At 43.7% G+C, this 20,210-nt stretch overlaps 1 protein-coding gene across 6 annotated transcripts in view; it reads left to right on the top strand.

Annotated features, from left to right (window-relative positions):
* The window catches only part of gramd4a (GRAM domain containing 4a), a 53,460-nt gene extending 34,144 nt beyond the window's left edge, over positions 1–19,316 (top strand). For 4 of the 6 annotated variants that reach the window (XM_085385895.1, XM_085385893.1, XM_085385896.1 and 1 more), the window contains 16 exons: positions 959–1,079; positions 2,558–2,619; positions 4,711–4,849; positions 5,178–5,203; positions 5,483–5,574; positions 6,611–6,702; positions 7,129–7,177; positions 7,301–7,372; positions 7,456–7,499; positions 7,599–7,708; positions 9,262–9,416; positions 12,340–12,484; positions 12,642–12,735; positions 13,040–13,130; positions 13,284–13,352; positions 15,967–19,316. In XM_085385895.1, the coding sequence (XP_085242021.1) occupies positions 959–1,079; positions 2,558–2,619; positions 4,711–4,849; positions 5,178–5,203; positions 5,483–5,574; positions 6,611–6,702; positions 7,129–7,177; positions 7,301–7,372; positions 7,456–7,499; positions 7,599–7,708; positions 9,262–9,416; positions 12,340–12,484; positions 12,642–12,735; positions 13,040–13,130; positions 13,284–13,352; positions 15,967–16,074 (1,469 nt within the window). In that variant the 3' untranslated portion in view covers positions 16,075–19,316. The remainder of the gene's footprint in view (positions 1–958; positions 1,080–2,557; positions 2,620–4,710; positions 4,850–5,177; positions 5,204–5,482; positions 5,575–6,610; positions 6,703–7,128; positions 7,178–7,300; positions 7,373–7,455; positions 7,500–7,598; positions 7,709–9,261; positions 9,417–12,339; positions 12,485–12,641; positions 12,736–13,039; positions 13,131–13,283; positions 13,353–15,966) is intronic. The other 2 variants (XM_085385894.1, XM_085385899.1) reach the window with 1 other exon arrangement.
* Positions 19,317–20,210: the final 894 nt, after the last annotated feature.

Here is a 20,210-nt window from a genome sequence, read left to right as displayed (position 1 = left end):
CTTTTGAGGGTGTTCACAATGGAAGTGGTGCTACAGCAGGGCATGATTGTCCTCGAAGAGGCTTTGCTGATAATCAGAAAAATTTCTCTTTAAGGTGGACTCGATCTGTCCTTTTGATTTTTGCGATTGCTTATTCGAGCATCTAATGGGTAAGTGGGTACTGATTGATGGGTGCACGTGCACACATTTCTGGCCTTCTCTTCTCCAATATTCATGTGCTCCTTTATTCAGGGGCAATAGAGTGTGAGACAGTGCTGATTTTGCACCCCAGGCTTTGAAAGTGCCGTTACCTGAAACCAATTAAAGCCATCACATGATTGACAAGGAGGAAGTGAGGAGGAGAGGTGAAGGTTATAGGCTATAAACAGGAGGGATAAAAGCAATATTTTTTTTATTGGATTGAATTCTTTTACTGAAAATGGCATTGCACATAAATTTAAATCTTGCTTCTTATGTGCCTTTTTGTGACCCTGAGCATGTGAGAGTATGAATCTCATCATTTAAGAAAAATTAAATGTTACTGATATAGCATCTTTTATATTTTAAAGTAAAGCACATACAATATATCAGATGACCCTCTGGCGACAAACTTGACAAACTTAACAGGAAGAAACCTCTGGCAGTACCAGGGTCAGGGATCAGGATGAGCCATTAAAGATAACATAACAAGTTCCACATTGTGTCTTTTGTCCTGTCTTCCTCCCCTCACCCCCAACTAGATGGCAACTCCTCCCTAACCCTGGTTCTGCTGGAGGTTTCTTCCTGTTTAAAGGGAGTTCTTGATCTCCACTTTCACCAAGTTTTCTCATAGAGGGTCATGTGATTGTTAGGGTCTTTTCTCTTTTACAGTAGAGTCTTTACCTTACAATATAAAGGTGTGATATAAGTAAAATCGACTTGAATTAGATTGAATTAAATTTTCTGACCTCCAGTGTTTGTGTTGTTTTGTTTTCTCCAGAGGAGGAACTGAGGAAGCTGCGGGACGAGACCAGCGTGGACTCCCTGCGGCAGGAGCTCGAGAGGGAGCGAAGCAAAAGGATAGACCTGGAGCAGAAGATGAGCGATTTGCTCAAAACCAGGTGAGACGAGAAGACGGGACTGCAGAGTGAAGCACATGACGGGAAATGAGAGGACAAATGTATGAAAAGGGAAGTAATAGTTATGAAATGAAAGGAAAGGGTGACGCTGCACTTTGTAACAGTTCAGCTCAGCAGAGTTTACCACGGGGCAAGTTGGATGACGAGGGTGCCGGTGCTGCCCAAGGTTTCTGTTATAAATAGAAGCATCAACAGCTTGGTAGGCAGGAAATTCCACAAGGGGGTGTGTGTGTGCGTGCGTGCGTGCGTGCGTGCGTGCATGCGTGCATGCGTGCGTGCGTGCGTGCGTGCGTGCGTGCGTGCGTGCTATTAGGGAGATGGAAAAAGGGAGAGGGAGGAAAGAAAACGAAAGGAGTCACGCGCTTGTCTGAATCTCCTCGCTGTCACACAGATGCTATCCTGGTGACAGGAAAAACCCACGCCTCTTGGCATCTACTGGGATACCCTTTACACTTGCGGGTGTGCATGTCTCTCTCTCATGTACTGTGTGTGTGGAAATGTTAGCTTGAATGCCCATGGGAAATTCTGCTGGTATTCTTCAAGTGATTGCCAGCGCTGAAACATGGCCTCAGGACTATCGAAAGCAGTTTAGGAATTTGTAAGAGGTGAAGTTAATGTACTGTGACCTGCAAGTTTTCCACTGTTAATACTTTGTCAGCAATATCCAGCATGAGCATAACAGACAGCAAACATTTCTTCTTCACTGGTATATGATTGGAATAAACAGTAAAACAAAGCATTAACACATTCTGGAGAAGCCTTCTCTTTAGGGAGAAGATCAATTCTGTCTTACGCTAGAATTTCCTGTCCATTACAAAGAAATATGACTGCAATTAAAGCCTTATAGATAAAAGAGCAACAAGTTTGCCGGTGCCAGTTTGCTCTAAATGTTGTTTCATCCATTTGTAACTACCACTGCAGTGCCTGTTCAGGACGTTTTATGGAATAAGAATGGCTGTAGGGATGCACTTATTGAATGTGTGTGTTTGTAGCTGTGCAGGATGGGTGATTTGTGGGTAGGCCCTCCCTAAAGGACCAATGAGTGATTTCAGATTTGTCATTGAGATTTATTTAAGTCAGACTGATGCAGATGCCTTCAGTTTTTGCAGGATATGGATAGTTGAATTAATGTGTCTGAAATTAAAGGAGGATGTTTGCTGTACCTTATCACCCTTTTTCATTTTTGTTGGCACTGATCCTTTTGTCTCATTGTGTGAGATTTTAACAGTAACCTTACTCACTGTGATAACAGGCAGAGTGAATCTTTCTAGTCTGGCTCTGTGTATGTCTCTTTGCCTTTTGTGGTGATCTGTTCAGTGCAGCAGCTTTCAACATGCTGGCTCATGTACTTCTTAAAGTGTGAGATTGCAGTTCTGACAATACAGAAGTGAGACTGACACATGACAGATCTTTCCCTTAGTTTTTTCGTGACTATGTGTGTGTCTGTCCCTTCCCTTCAGGCTAGAGGACTCTCCACCACAACCTCCCAGAAAGCAGCAGTCGCCCTCAAACAACAGAACAGGTAAGACTCCAAGTGGACGAGAAATGGGGGGGTGAAGGTGGGCGAGTTGGAGTCTAAGGGAGAGGAAATGAGTCCTTGACGTCTTCTGAGTGTGGGAGTAAATCAAGAGGAGAGTTTGCGTGTGTGTGTGCACGTGTGCAGGGGAGGTGAAAGTGTAGGATGCGTGCAACGGAGCGCTCGATGGGAACAGAGTGGGTCGGAAGGGTTTGTGGGTTACTCTAGGACACGAGGCAGTATGTAGTGTGCGTGACAAACACACAGACACGTGCACGCAAACAGAGGGGTTTCCTGTGTGTGCTGTCAAGAGCAAGTAAGCAACACAACAAACCACATTAATGCATCGAGGCTGGTTCCTATCATTAGTCCAGATCGTCGCTGTTAAGAATGAGTCGGTTTTCAAAATATTTGCGCGAGGGACAAATGAGACAAGCTCATTAGGGCAATAACGGTCAGATTCTGATATGTGCTTTCTTTTGGTTTCAGGCTGAACAGTTACTCTCATAGGTTGACTTTCAGTGATCCAGGGATTGGTGTGTGTTTGTGTGTGTGAGATATTAGTGAAAGGGAGGGTGAGAGAGTGAGGCTAATTTTGGAAAATGGGTTATGATTGTAGATCACTTCATCTAGGGCAGACATAAGAATATGTTAGGCCGGCTTATGCAGATCCAGGTTTGGTAAAGTGAGGCGGTCAGTTAGTGGCAGCCTGTGAGGACTGCAGCACATCTCCTTCATCCACAGTTTACTGCGGTTCAGCCTGGAGTCTGTTCAGAGATTTTTAGCTCATTTTTCAGCTTTAAATAAATTATAAGATTTGTGTTAAATTGAATCTTCCTTCCTGTAGTTTGACATCAACATCTACATATATAACAAAGAGGTCCAGAGCGTGATCGTGCACCCACGCAAACGATCGCCATCATTTGAAACTTTTAAAGTTGTGTGTTTGCAGAGTCAACCTCCTGCTGCAGCAGTTACAGCACCCTAAACTTTGTAACACATTTCAGTGGTGATGTGGCTGTGATGTCACTAAAGGTCAAACTATAAAGAGCAAAAAAAGGAAAGGAAAAAAAAAACCCCACATTACCACCATGAAGTGAAAGCGTTGCTATGTTACCCTCAGTCACATGTTAGTTTAAATGAGCTGGCACTCAGCTACCAAAGCCCTGCCGTAGATAATGTGAAAGAGAGAAATCGCGTCTGTTTGGGCCCTGGCAGTGGTGGCTTTGAAAACTGTAAATGTAACTGCTTCTAGCTGAATCGCATCATCTAGAGCAGAAAAAACAAACTGTATTCATTCTCATATGGCAATAAATGTCTGAGCAGTCAGGCTGTTAGTCACCTGTGGGTACTACCACAACAAATTAGTGTTCACTTGAAACACCACAGCAGATTAGAGCTCTAGTTTTTGCTCAGGGGCACTTCAGCATTAGCAGTTGACTGTTGTCCTTGTTTTGACTGGCAAGTATGCAGTTTATGAGGATATCAGGCCCACCAGGCTGTTTTACTGCATGCAGAGAATACTAAGGTTATAAAATCCAGGCAGTTATTTACAGTAAGTCAGCTTATCGTGTAGAAAACACGGATTCATTACACAAAGTGCAAAGTATTTTTTTTTATATATATATTTATTCACACGACAATAGCAAATTTAGCTTTTATGTAACAGCACAGGCTGCAAAGCTCTGTTGGTTCAGCTCACACCTTTCCACACAGCCATGTCCACCTGCCTGTGGTGATCCTGACTGTGTCATTTCTGTGGCTTAACCTGTAACAAGACTTAATAATGCAGAAAAAGCAGACACCATGGCCCAAAGCTCTCCCAATCACGTGCTTAGAAACACAGAAGCAGGCCTGGTGTGAGTCCTTGAATTTGCTCAGCTACCGTTTGATAATCACTGTCTGAGACCAGGCTTAAGTGGTCCAGTCTAGGTCCCATGACAGGGCAGGAGATAGGGTTGGAGTAAGAGTTATTGATAACATAAGCCCATCACATATCAGTGATTTTCTTTTAACAATGCATAATTGTTGGTGCAGGGGATTACAAAACTAAGTCGTGCTTATAGCAGCAAATCAAAGTTGATGTGTTTTCTTTAGCAGAGAAACAGCAGAAGGAAGTGTGGAGTTCACGGCTGCAGAAGTGGCTGTACGAGCGCTTCGGGGTTTACATGGAAGACTTCCGCTTCCAGCCGGAGGAAAGCACAGTGGAGGCTGAGGAACCGCTAAGTGCTAAAAGGTGGGTGAGATGTGGTCCTGAGCAGAACATAACTCCTCGGGTTGTTGAAGAAGATGTGGAATCGGAGTGCCCGGCGAGCATAAAAGCTTGTACCCTCACCCTGTAGCTGTCTCTGGTTTGATTTTGCACAGAGGAAGTGTTTTTGTTTTTTTTTTCTCATCGTACTTATTTTCTCTCCTCCTCTGTACAGAACAGTGAGTCATTACAGACGGATGAAGGCCAAAGTGTTAACACTTCCCCTCTCACATAAAGCAGCATTTATTTTTTTTGCGTGTATGTCAGCATCTACGCGTAATCTGACCTTCACTTTCTTTTGTTTTCCATCCAGGTTGACAGAAAACATGAGGCGACTCAGTGAGTATAAGCTTTTACTTGGCATCCTCTACATAATAATGATAATAATAATAATAGTAATGATATCACTAACACACATTCATGCAATACTCTAGTTCTGTGTATTGTAGATCTAATTTTTTTTTCTCCTTTTGAACATTTCGACATGTAGTTAAATATAAAGTCCTGGAAAATTTCACAGTAAAAGCCTGATTCACAAAGATAACCAAAAGTAAAGACATTGCTGCTCTGTCTTTAGCTTTACACTCTCAGTGAATCCCTGTGTCTTTGCTGTTTCAGAGCGAGGAGCCAGACCTGTCACCAACTTCTTAAGGAACCTCTCCGCCTTATCTAATTGGCACTCCGTGTACACCTCAGCTATTGCCTTCATTGTGAGTCTTACACTTCAGACATGTGAATTAATGTTTTAACTTTGTCTAATAATCGCGCTTCGATATTCTCTAAAAGAAAACTTGAGGTTAGTTGTGATACAGGATTACCTGCCATAAACTGCTGATGGCTTCTGCACAGTTTGGGTGTCATTGACAGCTGTGCTGCTTCTGTCATCTGCCGTCTCTGTCACTTTGACACCTTGCACTACATTTTCACCACCCTGCCTTTATTTGACTGCAGTTGCGACTTTTTCCTCTTTTCTCTAAATCGAATCCACAAATAGGTGAGACTTCATAGAGGATGCAGGGCAATTGTGATGAGAGAGAGGAAATTGATGAAGTTGAATTGAATGATTTAGTCGAATTTTGAGATCAAGACTTCTTGCTTGTACTTTACAGCAGTTATTATATGTATTCAGTGTAGTTCCTTATTATCCCAACGTGATTTTTTTTTTTTTTTTTTTTTTTTTTTAATTTTGGGTCTCTAAAATCAACCAGTCTGGAAAAGGAGTCCGATGATAATTTTGGACAGCAGGTACGACCCTTTTAATAGAAAAGAGTCGTTTCTGTAGTTTTACTCTGACCTAATTGTCTTACAGCTCGTGGCCGGGAGATTAAATGAATATTAAAGTCATGTCTGCTTCACTGTGATGAGTTGCAGTGATTCTGCCAGCGACTGCAGGCCTAATCAGAGCTTCATTAATGTCCAGTCAGTGGTTATGCTAAATCATCCTCAACCCACTGATTATGGCCCTACACCATCTCAGTATCCAGACGTGATGCTGGTTTAGTGTTGACAGGTGACTCAGCGTCTTCCACTGCTGATATATCACCCAAGTATATGCGCTTCAGGCTTACAATGAGCCCCCTGATTCCTCTTTATGTCCATCTTATAATTCATTGCCGTTATTGACTGAAAGAATGTGTCCTCGCTGCTATAAAGTGCTGAATTTAATGCATATCGGTTGTTTATTAAAGAACAACAAACCACGTTAACCTGTGTATATATTGTCCTTTTTTTCCCTTTTGAATCCAGATTTACATGAATGCTGCTTGGCATGGCTGGGCCATTCCCATGTTCCTCTTCCTGGCTATCCTACGCTTGTCCTTAAATTACCTCATTGCCAGGTAAAAACTGTCATTTATTTACAAAAGCAGGATCATTTTTGCCTCAGCTGTTGCTTCACGGTTGAGCTCAATTGTTTGTAAAAGGCTACAGTCCGATTTTCAGCTCTTAGCGTGATTAATTGTGCAAAACACCCACATTAACATCAACTACTGCGGCCACAGCTGTGCTGGTAGTACACAGATGCACACCGCGGCCCTTAGTCACACAGCAAATGTTTGTTAAAACCGCCAGATTTTAAAAACATGCACACATTTGTGCATGTTTGGGGTTGTTGTAATTGTTGCTACAAAAGAGCAGTACTTGGGAGCTCTGATTGAAATCAGAGCTCCCAAGGCTGGAAAAGTCGGTCCTTTAAAGTTGATGTTTTGCATTGAAGGAATAGTTGCCTTATAACATCTGCATTATTTATACCTTCTATTTTTCAGAGGTTGGAGGATCCAGTGGAGCATTGTGCCTGAGGTCTCTGAACCCATGGTAAGATGCCTTCCTGCTGTTGTTGTTGTGCAGGTCAGAATGAAATGCATCCAGGACTGGAGATCAACGTGTGGCTTTTGTGTGTGTGTGTGTGTGTGTGTGTGTGTGTGTGTGTTGTTAAAGGAGCCTCCAAAGGAAGACTTGACTGTGTCTGAGAAGTTTCAGCTTGTACTTGACGTTGCACAAAAAGCACAGGTATAACGAGGTTCATCTAACGATCCAACCGCTGCTCGAAACAAGACAAACTCTTTAATGAGGTGCTTTTAAATCTCTTCCAGAACCTCTTTGGAAAGATGGCTGATGTTTTAGAGAAGATAAAGAAGTGAGTGGTTTTGTTTCAGCCTGACAATCAAGTGTGCAAGAAATGCACATAACTTATATACTGATGTGTATTCTGTCCTCCTCCTGCTGTCTGTTTCAGTCTGTTCATGTGGGTGCAGCCAGAGAGCACCCAGAAACTTTACATCTGCCTGTGGGTGACTTTCATCACCTCCTGCGTCCTGCCGTACAAACTGCTGGGCTTTATGATTGGTGAGTGATGTTCACAAAGCATCTTTTTGATTGTGACAATACGTGAACTCAGTCACAAACAGATGCAGAACTTGTGGAGCCGTACTCCCTCAGCCTGTGTGGGGAAGCTGTGGGCTATTTGCATATAGATCTTATACATAATTACTACTTTTTAGCATCTCCCAAACCACTATGCACTCAGACTTTCTTGAAAGGTGCTCGGAGCAAACTGTTGGCATAGAAGCTGCTGTCATTTAGCCAAATTTCCATCTAGCACTTCATTTCTCCATTTAAAAGGAATGAATAACCAAAATCAATGTATGCTTAAAAGCTGCACTGGACATTTAAACAAAGTAAATATACTGACATTTATTATTTCAGATCCCATCTAAGATTTCTTCAGTGACTCATTTCAATTGGAGAAACAAAACAGACCACACATTCAGCGTGACTGGGAATGAGGGCTTTCTTTTCTGCGCAGATAGCTAACTGCATTTGGAGACAAAATTAGAGGCAAGGCTGAGATGGTTTGGACATGTGCAGAGAAGGGAGAAAGAATATATTGGACGCTGAGGATGGAGCTGCCAGGCAGGGAGATGAGAGGATGACCTCAGAGGAGGTTCATGGGTGTAGTGAAGGAGGACATGCAGAGGAGGACGGGGTGAGATGGAGGCAGATGATCTAATGGGAGCAGCTGAAAGAAGAAGACAGCTAGCTGAGCACATTGTTACATTGTGAACATGGAATGGAAAAATGTGACAGAGTGCAGAGGAAACCAGTCTGTGTTGGCACAAAGTGACATCGGCAGGCTGTATTGCACCCATCATGGGGAAAATCCCCACATAGTCTGTACATGCAGAGCCACTGCCTTCTGTAGTATGTGTGACTCTGGTTGTGGGTAATTGATACCAACAGGGAAAACAATAAGGAATGGCAGGAGCCTGGAGACCTGGCAACACACGGCAGCTGCATGACAGGCTCCAAATACAAAACAATTATAATAAAAACGTTCCCCCAAAGAGAGTCCAGCCAGTTTGTAAGCGGGCGTCAGCTGGTGGGTCAGTCATCGGAGCCCAGTTCATGTAGTGGAGAAGAAATCTGTGGTCATGTGTGCATCTGTCCCACATCAGTCTCATCGGGAGCTCTTAGGCTGGTTTTCCATCGAGTTTAACTGGAAATTGGAACCTCTACTCATGATTGGAAGCTTTTCATTATTCTGCACTTTATTCTGTAAATCTGCTGTTTTACCATGAGGAGAAAATCTGACTGGTGTATTGTTGGTTATCCAGAGCCTCCGCAGCTCAGCAGAGTCACTTTGAGCTCCAACATATAACTGGCTCAGTGTCTGTATGTGCAAGAATGGGCAAAATGCTGAAACTAGTGACGTCATCAAGGTCAGCGGCAAGGACTACTTTGGGCAGGGGGGCGTCACCTATTTGGGGCATCCCTTTGTCTGTCAGTGAGGCACATCTGAGGGGTTATTTTCACTAAACGGTGTTGCTTTGCATCATTTAACCTCTTTTATTTTATATTTTTTTTAAGAATTTATGTGTCTGTGATTACTCTCTTTGCAGGCGTGTACGCCGGCATCAAGTTCTTCATCATAGACTTCCTGTTTAAGAGTTGCCCGAAGCTCCGCGACAAGTATGACACGCCTTACATCGTGTGGAACAGCCTTCCCACCGACCCCCAGCTCAAAGAGAGGACAAACGCCACGGTGTCGAGACGGGTAAGGCGAACAGACCCCAACACCAACCCACACGCGTTTTCTACCACCAACACTGCTTCCTGTCTCAGGTTCTTGATTTTTTTTTTTTAATTAAAATCTTAAATAAGAAAATATTTCCTCCTTTAGCCCATCACAATTTCAAACTTAAAGACCTGAGTTGTTAACAGGTTTATACCACAGAGGCTTTCAGTTGCATTGCAAAACTTCTCCCAGGCTAGAAGTTTGAGTGAATTCACATTATTTGCAGATTAATATATAAGCAATCATCTCAAACACACACACAAGAAGAAAGGCACATATACCACCTCCATGTGGGTGTGGATCATCCATCAGCAGCAGGTCGGGTCCAGTCTTTCATGTTGTCAGCAGTCCACCCACTATAGCCCACCTCCCACTGACTCCCTTTGTGGTGGATAAAAATAGATCAATAAAGTATCAAAACTATGGCGCTAGCAGCCTTAGCCCAATTTCCCTCGGGATGAATAAAGTATGATCAATCAATCAATCAGTATATCACCCCTCCTGTCAATAATGCAATACAATTGAGCCCGTGATTGTTCTGTGTGGGTACCACAAAGTTCCTCTCTTACATGAATGTCTGAGTGTGTGTTTGCTGTGGCCGCAGTCACAGGTCTGCTCTGTCGTTTCTCTCTCTCAGCTCTCTGGCACTGAGAAGGTAGGGCCTCTGGTGTGTCTACTCTACTGTGCTTGTGTGTGCTGCCAGTTCACCACAATGCGTGTGTGTGTGTGTGTGTGTGTGTGTGTGTGTGTGTGTGTGTGTGTGTGTGTGTGTGTGTGAGTGATGTGTGACACACCTAGTGAGTGGCTGTTAGTAATTTGTGAATGCAGTGGATCAAAATGTCAACAAAACGGTCTGCGATTTTCCTTTTTGCTCTGACACTGCGGTGTTTTTATTCTCTTTTGTTTGAATGATCTTTAAGAGCCTGCAGCCCCGTGACATTTTGGATCCACGAACATAGATGCTTGTGAGAATTGGCAGTGTGTTTACTGAGTAGGCACGTAGAGAAGATTTGACGAGTGTAGTTTCATGTTAGCACATTAATATCGTCCTGTTCCCCTTAAATACACCATAACTGCTGTTAGATCATTAGATTAAAACTCTTTATGTAAAGAGGCCTGCATAAAAATGAACCGAACAGTTGATCTTACCATCGAGGTGGTGGCCACAGGCCACTGCTCTCTCCTTCTCCCTCTGACTGATTTTTCTCTAGTTTTACTTTTTTCTCATTGTTCTTGTCACTGCTGTTAGCATGAGATGGACTCGCAGAACAGGCTGTCCATCTCCTTCAGGGTGATGCATCCACGTGTTGTCACAAGAAGGTTTGCTGTCTCCCAGCATAGGAGTGTGGAGGAGGTACTAGGAGCTGGGCCCATTGCAAGAGTAAAGCTGGACAGGGCCATAGATGGGCATCAACCCAGCAGCAGCACCAGTATCTGTTCCTCTGTGTGAGGAGGAACAGGAGGAGTACTGCCAGAGCTCTACAGAATGGCCTCCAGCAAGCTAATCATGTGATAGAATCAGACTGCAAGAGGGTGTTATAAAGTCCTGGTGTTTTTAATTTGACCTGCGCTCACAGCACCATGCAGCTCACGCATTTGCTCGTTGGCTTTTGGGTTTGTTTTTTTTGTTTTCTTTTTTTTAAGCTTCAGGACCGTGAGGACTTCATGCCACCTCTTGGAGTCTGATTCTGTTAGTTTGATCAGAAACATGCACAGGAAACCTGCTGCAGGTCATTCTGCAGAGCTTTGGTACAGAAAAGCAGATGTGCTGCTAAACTTATGTAATGCCCGCCTCCTGGTTTCTCCCCCTTTTTCCCGTTGGCACTCGTGGATTTGATGTGTCGTCCTTGAGGAGCTGGACTAGCTCTATAACCTGAGTGGGCTGCAGGTGCAATATCTGCTACCAGCAGTGATGAGGACGCCATCAAAAAGTAGAAGTGGCGTAAAATCAATCAAGAGGCGTGATGGCCCGTTTATGCTCGCCAGTTTTTTCCCACATGACAAAAGTGGAGTCTTTTTGCGCCACCACAGGTTTAAGAAACAATTGTGTAACTCTTTCAGTTTTAATGACACATCAACACAGAAGCTCAAAGATTCACAGATTATATATGAGGAGATGTATAGGAAACAGTATAGGAAGATCAGACTTTCTGGAAAAAATTTTAGACTTCTGCTCCTGTACTGTACCAGCGCTGATGTGGAGGCTTTTCCTGATCATTCAGGAGAGTACTGCAGCGTATATTCACACCCTCAGTGCTGGTATAAATGCTACCAAGCCGTGATGACCTTGCTGTTTGGTTGCAAATTGTGTGGTGAGCGTAAATGGGTGATAAGGAGCGAGCCGGTGTGGCCACCTCCTGCAGAATGACTCCTTTTTGTGGTGTTGCCTCTTCAGTGCACCTGCAGCTGCTTTCATTTGCACCGACGCAGCTGAAATGGTAATGGAGTCACAATGGTTTATGCTTGCTAACTGGAGAGATCAGTAACCCTGAAGTTTATCTGACTTTGTCTTGTGACAACCAACGCTGGTGTAAGTAAAACTGTAAAACTGCAGTGGACACGAATGTTTTTGGTAAACGCGTGTTGTAGGTAATTTATGGATGCTGACTTGAATGATGGCCTCACTCTTTGCTTTGCACGTCACTCCTGAGCCTGCTGTGAAGAAAGCGCACATGATGCAACCTCAAAAGTTGGGGAGCTGTTTGAAGTTCGGCCACTTGTCTCTAAAGCTGCGGGATACTGTAGTTCACACAGATTTATAAAACCTCATCCGCTGAGTTTAATGTGACTCTTTCTCTCTGTCCTCCTTTTATGTTCTCACTTTTTTCCCCTCTTTTTTTTTTTTTTTTTTTTTTTTCCTTCCCTCCATCCTCCTTCCCCTCTTCCCTACTACTCTCTCCAGGTCCAGCCGGTGGTTTCTCGTGGAAGCCTCGCCAACGTCCCGTGTGGGGGGAGCAGAGAGGAGGACAGCGGTCGCTCTCACAGCACCAAGAAGGGAGCTTTCCACGAGATTTTCAACTTGCCAGAGTCAGAGCGCCCTCTGCCGGGTAAGAGCAAGTACTACAGTTTTTTTATTTATTTAATTTTTTCCTTTGGCACCCATTTTTATTTCTGTACATCCAACTTAGAAATGTCCTAAAGCTGGAATCATGTGTTTTCTGTGAATAACGCTCCTTCATCATCTTGTATGCTGTTTGTTCACAGTCTGTGAAAATGGCTGGAGGTGTTGCCTGATAAACCGAGACAGGAAGATGCCCACAGACTACATCAGGAACGGGATGCTTTACGTCACGGAGAAGTAAGTGGAACATCTTTGTCTCAGGGGAGAGCTCTATCGCATCAAATCTCTGAGCGGAGGAGAGAAGCAGCACTTCCATTTACAGGTGGAGCAGACGAGAGGAACCGAAGATTCATTAGTCCAGAGGAGACGTAGTTTTAAGTTGCGCTGAGCCTCATCTCTCCTCCTCTCTGTGTAGCTCTGTGCAGGGTAGCCTTCCTCCTGAGAACACTCGACTCAAGACTTTATTACACGTCTGTTCAGTTTGGATGGTTTTTTGGTGTCTCTGTTTCCCTCCTTTCACAAAGCTCTCTGTCTCTCTCAGTTACCTGTGCTTTGAGAGCTCCAGCTCCAGATCGAGCTCCTCAAAGAAGCATAAAGTCATCAAGTTGGTGGACATCACTGACATACAAAAGGTAATGACTCAGTAATACGCATAAGGAATGTCTCGAGGCCAGCAGCCTCTCTAAAACTGGATAATTACTTACTTTAAATATTAATAATGAAACGAATGTAATTCTATTCTGGTGTGTGTTTAAAGCAGATATTTCTGGTTTTCTCCTCCACAGTACAAAGTGTTGTCAGTCCTACCAGGAAGTGGGATGGGCATTTCAATAGCCACTCCTTCCACTCAGAAGGTACAGACTTTGTATATTTATTATTATGTTTGCAGTTGTGATTTCATTTGCTTCAGCTGAAGCTCAGTCCAACATCTTAATAATTATCTGCTATAGATGTTGTGTTTTTGTCCTTTCAGTCAGTTTCAGACAAGTCGGCAGTAATTCTCCAGTATTGCATGTGACAAATCGAAATTCACAAATGTGAGCTGCTGTGGGTTTCTGTGGGCGTTTCATTAAGATTTGATTTACGAGCCGATTAGTTGGCCATCAAGGATGTTACCGGGTAGCTAGGTGACAGAGCTGTAGCATCAATAATTTTCCTACTGAGGAAGTAGAGAAAGAGGTTGGTGAGATTATTGGGAACAGTCATGTCTATAACTTCTGTTCCCTTTCAGTCGATTCACTCGGTACAGCACACGTAGTATTAGATATCACTGCTCCACAGTACTGAGTGAACCGACTGAAAGGGAAGAGCAAAGATTGTAGGTACTGTACAGTGTTTACCACCACATGAACATAGGTATACGCCGATCAGGCATAACATTATCAACACTTATTATCTCTGCATTGTGGCGCCTGTTAGTGGATGCTAATTATTAGTGAGAAAGTGTCCTCAAAGTTGATGTTAAAAAAAATGGGTCACATTGTGATGGCTAGACGACTGGGTCGGAACATTTCCAGAACTGCAGTTCTTGTGGGCTGGTCCAAAGAAGGAATGGTGGTGAACCAGCAACGAGGTCATGGATGCACGTGAGGAGTGAAGACTGGCCCGCGTCGTCCGATCCAACAGACGAGCTTATGTAACTCAAGCTGCACAAAACGTTCTGGTTCTGATAGAAAGGGCTCAGAATACAGAACATTGCAGTTTGCTGCAAATCGAGCTGAATAGCTGCAGACCAGCCAGGTGTCCGTGCTGACCTCTGTCCACCACTGAAAGCGCTACCACTGGCATCAGAACAAGACCACGGAGCAATGGAAGAAGGTGACCTGGTCTGATGAATGTTACATCACATGGATGACCTGGCACCAGGATGCACAATGGGGCAAAAGCAAGCCTACAGAAGCAGTGTGATGTTTTGGGCAATGAAATGTTGGGAAACCAGCATATCCAGGTCATCCAACAGTCTAAAGCAGGGGTGCCCAATCCCGGTCCTCGAGAGCTACCGTCCTGCAGCTTTTAGATGCATCCTTGTTCCCACACACCCGAATCAAATGAATGGCTTGTTATCAGGCCTTTGCCAAACATGATGGCATGCTGAAGAGGTAATCAAACCATTTGATTCAGCTGTGTTGGAGTAGGGATGCATCTAAAAGCTGCAGGATAGTAGCTCTCGAGGACTGGGATTGGACAGCCCTGGTTTAAAGCATTGTTGCAGACCATGTATGCTGTTATGAAAACGGTGCTCCCTGATGGCTGTGGTCTCTTTCAGCGGGATAATGCTCCCGCAGCAAAGCAAAAACGGTTCAGGGATGGTTTGGGGAGCACAAGAACATGTTTAACACTCAGATTTCCTCAGATCTCAATCCCGTCGAGCATCTGCGGGATATGCTGGACGCGCTGGAGGCCCCACCTCACAACATACAGGACTTCAGGGGTCTAGTGGAGTCCATGCCTCGTTGAGTCAGGGTTGTTTTGTCAGCAAAAGGTTTTACTAACACAATATTATTCAGCTGGTCATAATGTTATCTCTAATCAGTTTGTATTTAGATCATCTTAAAGGTTGGACTTTGGCGCCCCCAAGTGGAAACTCGCTGTAATTTTTTATGTGCAACTGTTCATTTGTTTATGGTGTAAAATTTCCCTTTATTGGTTGGGATGACAGCGGTTATTACTGTTGTTGTTATTATAATTTTTGTTATTATCAGCTTCTGTTTGAGACTCTTGTTGCTGTCTGTACTCATGATGTGCTAAATTTTTCCAGATAAATTGCTACACTCATTTCCTTTTAAGCCAACTTCCCCCTGATTGGTTGGTTGGCTCTCAGATAGAGATAATTTGAACATGTGGGTGGGGCTTCTGTGCTTACAGAGTGTAGGGGGGGGGGGGGTCTCTCGATGATATCATATAGAGCCAAGAGTAGAAAGAAACCCTCCTAAACAGAATGTGTACAGAAGTTTGAACCCTGAGGTTTTGCTCGCAGGGATTACTTGCACATATGCCGGCCCAAGGCGGGGGCCACGCCAATAAGCTAAACTCAATTTTCTTCTATTAATTTTATTACTTTATAAACATATCGGTGCTTTGCCCTTGGGAAAATTAACTGCCCACCACTGCACTGACCTCAGTGTTTAAAACCATGCCTGTGTTTGGTATCAGTAGCCCAGTAGCCATCATCATAACTTAATAATCCCACTTTAATCTTAATAATCTTTTATAATAACTCTATTATCAGGGAAAATATACTCTGATACCATCACAGGGCATGCAACAGTGTGACTGCTGCGTGCTGCTGAGAATGATGCTTTCCTCCATGTTCCAGCTTTACTGAAGAGGTTTTTTATTCCAGTTTAGTTATGTTTGTTGTTGTTTTTTGCCTAGTGCTGCTTTAACTTGGCAGCAGGTTCTATTTTATTTATTTATTTTTACCACAGTAGAAGCACACTAACAGCCAAGGATCTCTGTCTCCTCCAGCCATTGGTGTTTGGTGCCATGATCCACAGGGACGAGGCTTTCGAGGCCATCTTCACCCAGTACATGAAGATCGTGACCAGCAAACCGCCGGCCAGCGCCGAGCTCTAAAGAGCCTTCAGCACTCCTCCGCCGGGGCTGAAGTCTGATGCAGAGAACCTCCCGAGTCTCAGCCGAACTGGATGACATTCTCTAACGCCGCACTCTTCGACCGTGTGTGTGAGCTGCCTCCTCCTCTTCCTCATCATCATAGTCGATGATCTCGGCCCAGTTGGTGGATTTTTCTGCTTAGGCCACGTTAGAGGGAATATGTGGGTGTAGCTGGTGTTTAGTCACATGACGCTTTTCCTGTGGGTGATTATGGACAAAATTTGCTAAGAGAGGAGGATGATCAGTGTGGTTTTATCAATCATCAGGAGGCTGGCCTCCTCTCCCACCTGCTGACCACTTGACTTAGCTGGCTGTGTGTGTGTGTGTGTTAATTTGCATCTTAAGTGACTCTGATGTTCTCTACTGTGGTAGGAAGACTTCATACAGCTCTCATCAACCTGGATGTATTTAAAAACAAACAGTTCAAACTGCCACATGTGTAAAAACGAGCTTTTCCAAATCACTGCAAAAACAAATATTCAGACAGGCTGAGCGGTGCTTCGCCTCATCCATGGCTGTATTTTAATTTAATTTTTTTTAAATAAAGTGTATTATTAGCTGTGATGACTGCTGACACGGGAGCCTTCCTTAGTTTACACCACCGCTGGCTTGGTCTCTCTTGTCTTGACGAAGCAAAAACGTCCACTGCTGCGTTCGGCATCCGTGTTTGTGAAACAGTGCAGTGACGTTTTCATGTTAAATGCCTTTATTTTGAAAAATGTCTTTTGGTCTTTGTAACAGATCCTTTTTTTATTTTCTCGACAAGAGCACAACACCGCCTGCTGTTTAAACTCTCGACACATGGAGACCATTTATTTGTCCCGTCTCTGCTGTTCTCCCTGCACTTTATTAAAAACTGGAAATGCTGACGTGTGTGTGTGTGTGTGTGTGTGTGTGTGTGTGTGGGGCAGCGCACGGATGTTATATGTTGGTCAGTGTTAGAAACCACTGCAGTCTCATTATTACAGCCTTCCTCTCCTCGACTCGAGGCCATGTTCAGCTGGTCTCTCAGCAGAAAGAACAGTCTGAGCGCTTTGTATTAACGGCAGATTGATGTCTGCACGCTGCACCAGACAACCATCAAACTGGCTGTGAAAGCAGGAGTAGAAGATACTCTAACTGGCACATTTCTCCACACAAAGGCCCGTAAAGGCCTTTCAGCTCACTGTATCCTAAACCTTCTGAAGTCTCCTTCTGATTGGGTGACTCTACTTGTATAAGTGCTCAGCTCTTTGAGTTCAGGCTGTATAGACATGCCTGTTTCTCTTCTTTCTGCAAACACCACAGTGAGTGCTCTTTCATGTGTTCCTCTTCATCTAAATGTGAGCTGATGTTTGTTTTTTGTTTTGTTTTTTTTAAAAGTGTGTACATGGATAAAGGTCTTGCTTTATTTCCAGACGCTGTTCCCGGGAGCGAAGCGGGTCTTTGCCCCTCTGCGTTTATATGTAGAAGTGTATAATGCCAAACTACATCAGACACTTTAAGGTGTTTTGTGAGGCGGAGATAAAGGGCTGGAGGTCAGTTTCTCTTTAGCTCTTTGTATTTGAGATGACGGAGTAGGTGCGCCACACTCCTAGCTAAAATCTTACAAAAACACTGTTGAAAGGGAGACCTTGACATTTTTCCCCGATATGTCACCGATCCTCAAGTAAAACCAGACTGCCCTTCAGGAACTGCCGTCAAGACTTGAAATGTCAAGGCTTCTCTTAAAGTCGATACGAGTCCTCTCGTCATCGCCGTTGTTTAGAGTCAGGCGGACTGGAGATGAAGTTGCCAGAGGTGCGATGGACCAGTTCAAACAGCTGCGTTTGATGATTATCTTAGTTAAAGCTAATGAAGGATGGATATTTTTCTTTGACATTTTCTTTTGTATGATTATAGTTTTGTTTTTGGTTTTTCGAGCCTGTTGCTAACAGGCTGCCTTTCCCAGACATGGATTTCTATTTTTATTGAGGAATAAATTCGATCCATGACCGGGGTGGGGAATACCTGTCGGATATCTGAGCAGGTGGAATCAGTAGTTAATGCTGTCTCACTGTGTGACTGGCTGGCTTGTTGTAGTCTTAAAGCTGTTACCTGAAGCCTTTTTTCTAATCTGTTAACTGTGGCAGGCAGCTCTCAGCGGGGACTGCGAGACCCCGACGGGGCTGCACTCAGATAAAGCACAGAATGTATCACGTTCTAAATGTCTAACATTATTATTTTCTTTTGCCAAATATTTGATTTTGCAGTCTGCAATATTCTGCCTACGCTCATGTTTACAGAAGGTTGTACAAAATGTATTTCTTTTTTTCTCCTTTTTTTAAACAACCCCAGTTTGAATTCCTTTACCTCGGGAGTTATGAAAACTGGACTGCTCTTGTTCTGGAATTGATGTTTCATCAGCTCGGCACCACTCTCATGACTATCTCTGCTCAGCAACAGGATCAAACTCCAACCTTAGCAACACAAGCAGCTTTTTAACCCTCATACAGCATGTAAGCGTCCATATCCAGCATTGCAGTGATTGGTTTTTAGTGTAGTGGAAGCTGCCAGATTCCCACAGGAGGGCTTGAGCCTATCCCAGCTTTGGTGATGAACTGTCACATACCCATAACACCTTAATCTGTTCATTCAGCTGGTCCATAAAGTGAATAAGATACACAGATCGCTGAGGATGGAGGTGCCGTCAGAAACGACTGTGTTGCCTTCTCGAGGTCCTCTTCGTTCACGCTGGTGTCATCACTGTTGTATTAGCTATGTAGTTCCTCTAAGTGTGTAAATGTTGAAAGTTTTCCCATCTGCCTGATCCACGCTGTGTAGCTGTACTGGGGCTGCTCCGCGGCCTCGATCTGATGAATTAAAAAATAAATTAAACGGCACAATTAAAAAGAAACAAAACACACATCCTAAGGATTAAGTTGTACTTTGTGGACTGAGACAAAACCCATGATATTGATTGGTTAAGTGCAAAATTAAAGCCCAAATGCAAAACACTGCAATCATTACGAGTTAGTAATTTGTCATCTGTGACGTGACGGGCTATAATGGCTTCCTTTTTCCTCTTTTTCTTTTCTTTTTTTCCCCCCACAGCCATTTGTATACAAATGATTGAATTGTACAGTGAAAAATACCACTGAGTTTTGAAAAAGATGTGTGTATTGTAAAGGATAATGTGATGTACTTTTTTTTTTTTTTTTTTTAAATTAAAAGAATTTAAGGTATTTTTAAGCCTTCTGTCATCTTTTCAACTGCAGTACCTCTCTACAGCCACACGGGGTCACTGTTGGACTTTGTGTCAACACTTGAAGCCTGAGAGAAGTGGGTTGTTTTTGTCCTTTTTCCTCATTCAGCCTCCCCACAGGGGGGTCAGAGGTCAGGCTAAGCTGCCTGGTGCATCTTGCTTGAGGATGTTTCTGTACTTTAGGAATACGAAAGTAGAGAGTTTAACATGCTACACATGCCTGACCAATTTCACTCTATTTTTATGGTGATTGGATGACCAAGGGATCTATAAAGAGGTGGAGGATGGCTTGTGGGCACTTTTTCTTGCTCTTGTGACACCAGCAACAATAAATCTAAGACCATCTCCTTATGCAAGCAAGTTTTTCCCCTCTCTCATTTAGCCAAACTCAATGAATCATGGTTTGGGCCACAGCTAAGTGTCTCATGGGTAGATATGAGCAAATATAACACCACAACACACTTTTGTTCGCTAGCAGCAGAACTAAAATAGCCTTGAGGACCGACATATTCACCCATCATGCCTCCTTAATGACAACACCCTATATAAAAATGTTTCCTCCATATACATCTATCAGTGTAGCATTACAGAGTTCCACATTCACTGCAGTTTGGCATAAATGGCACCTTTTTGACAGAATACTTTCCTTTTAGAGAGTGCTACGCAGAAGTGCTTTGCGTCTGCATTTATTTGAGTCGCCAGCAGAGGGCGACTCCTGCGGACAACTAGACTGCAACTTAAGAAAACGCCAGCAACAAGAAAAACACTGCAAAAGCACACAAAACGCAACGGAAATAGGAAAAAAAAAAACAGATTTCCAAAAGCACAAGGGAAGTGTTTCTGGGGAGACAATAACCCGACGGACCAGTTGCAG

The sequence above is a fragment of the Rhamphochromis longiceps genome, linkage group LG17 (genome assembly GCF_057381845.1).
Source record: "Rhamphochromis longiceps isolate RC_006_pf linkage group LG17, R_longiceps_female_GT1.1, whole genome shotgun sequence".
In the NCBI taxonomy this organism is placed as follows: Eukaryota; Metazoa; Chordata; class Actinopteri; order Cichliformes; family Cichlidae; genus Rhamphochromis; species Rhamphochromis longiceps.
This window is presented reverse-complemented; position numbering and strand designations above follow the sequence as displayed.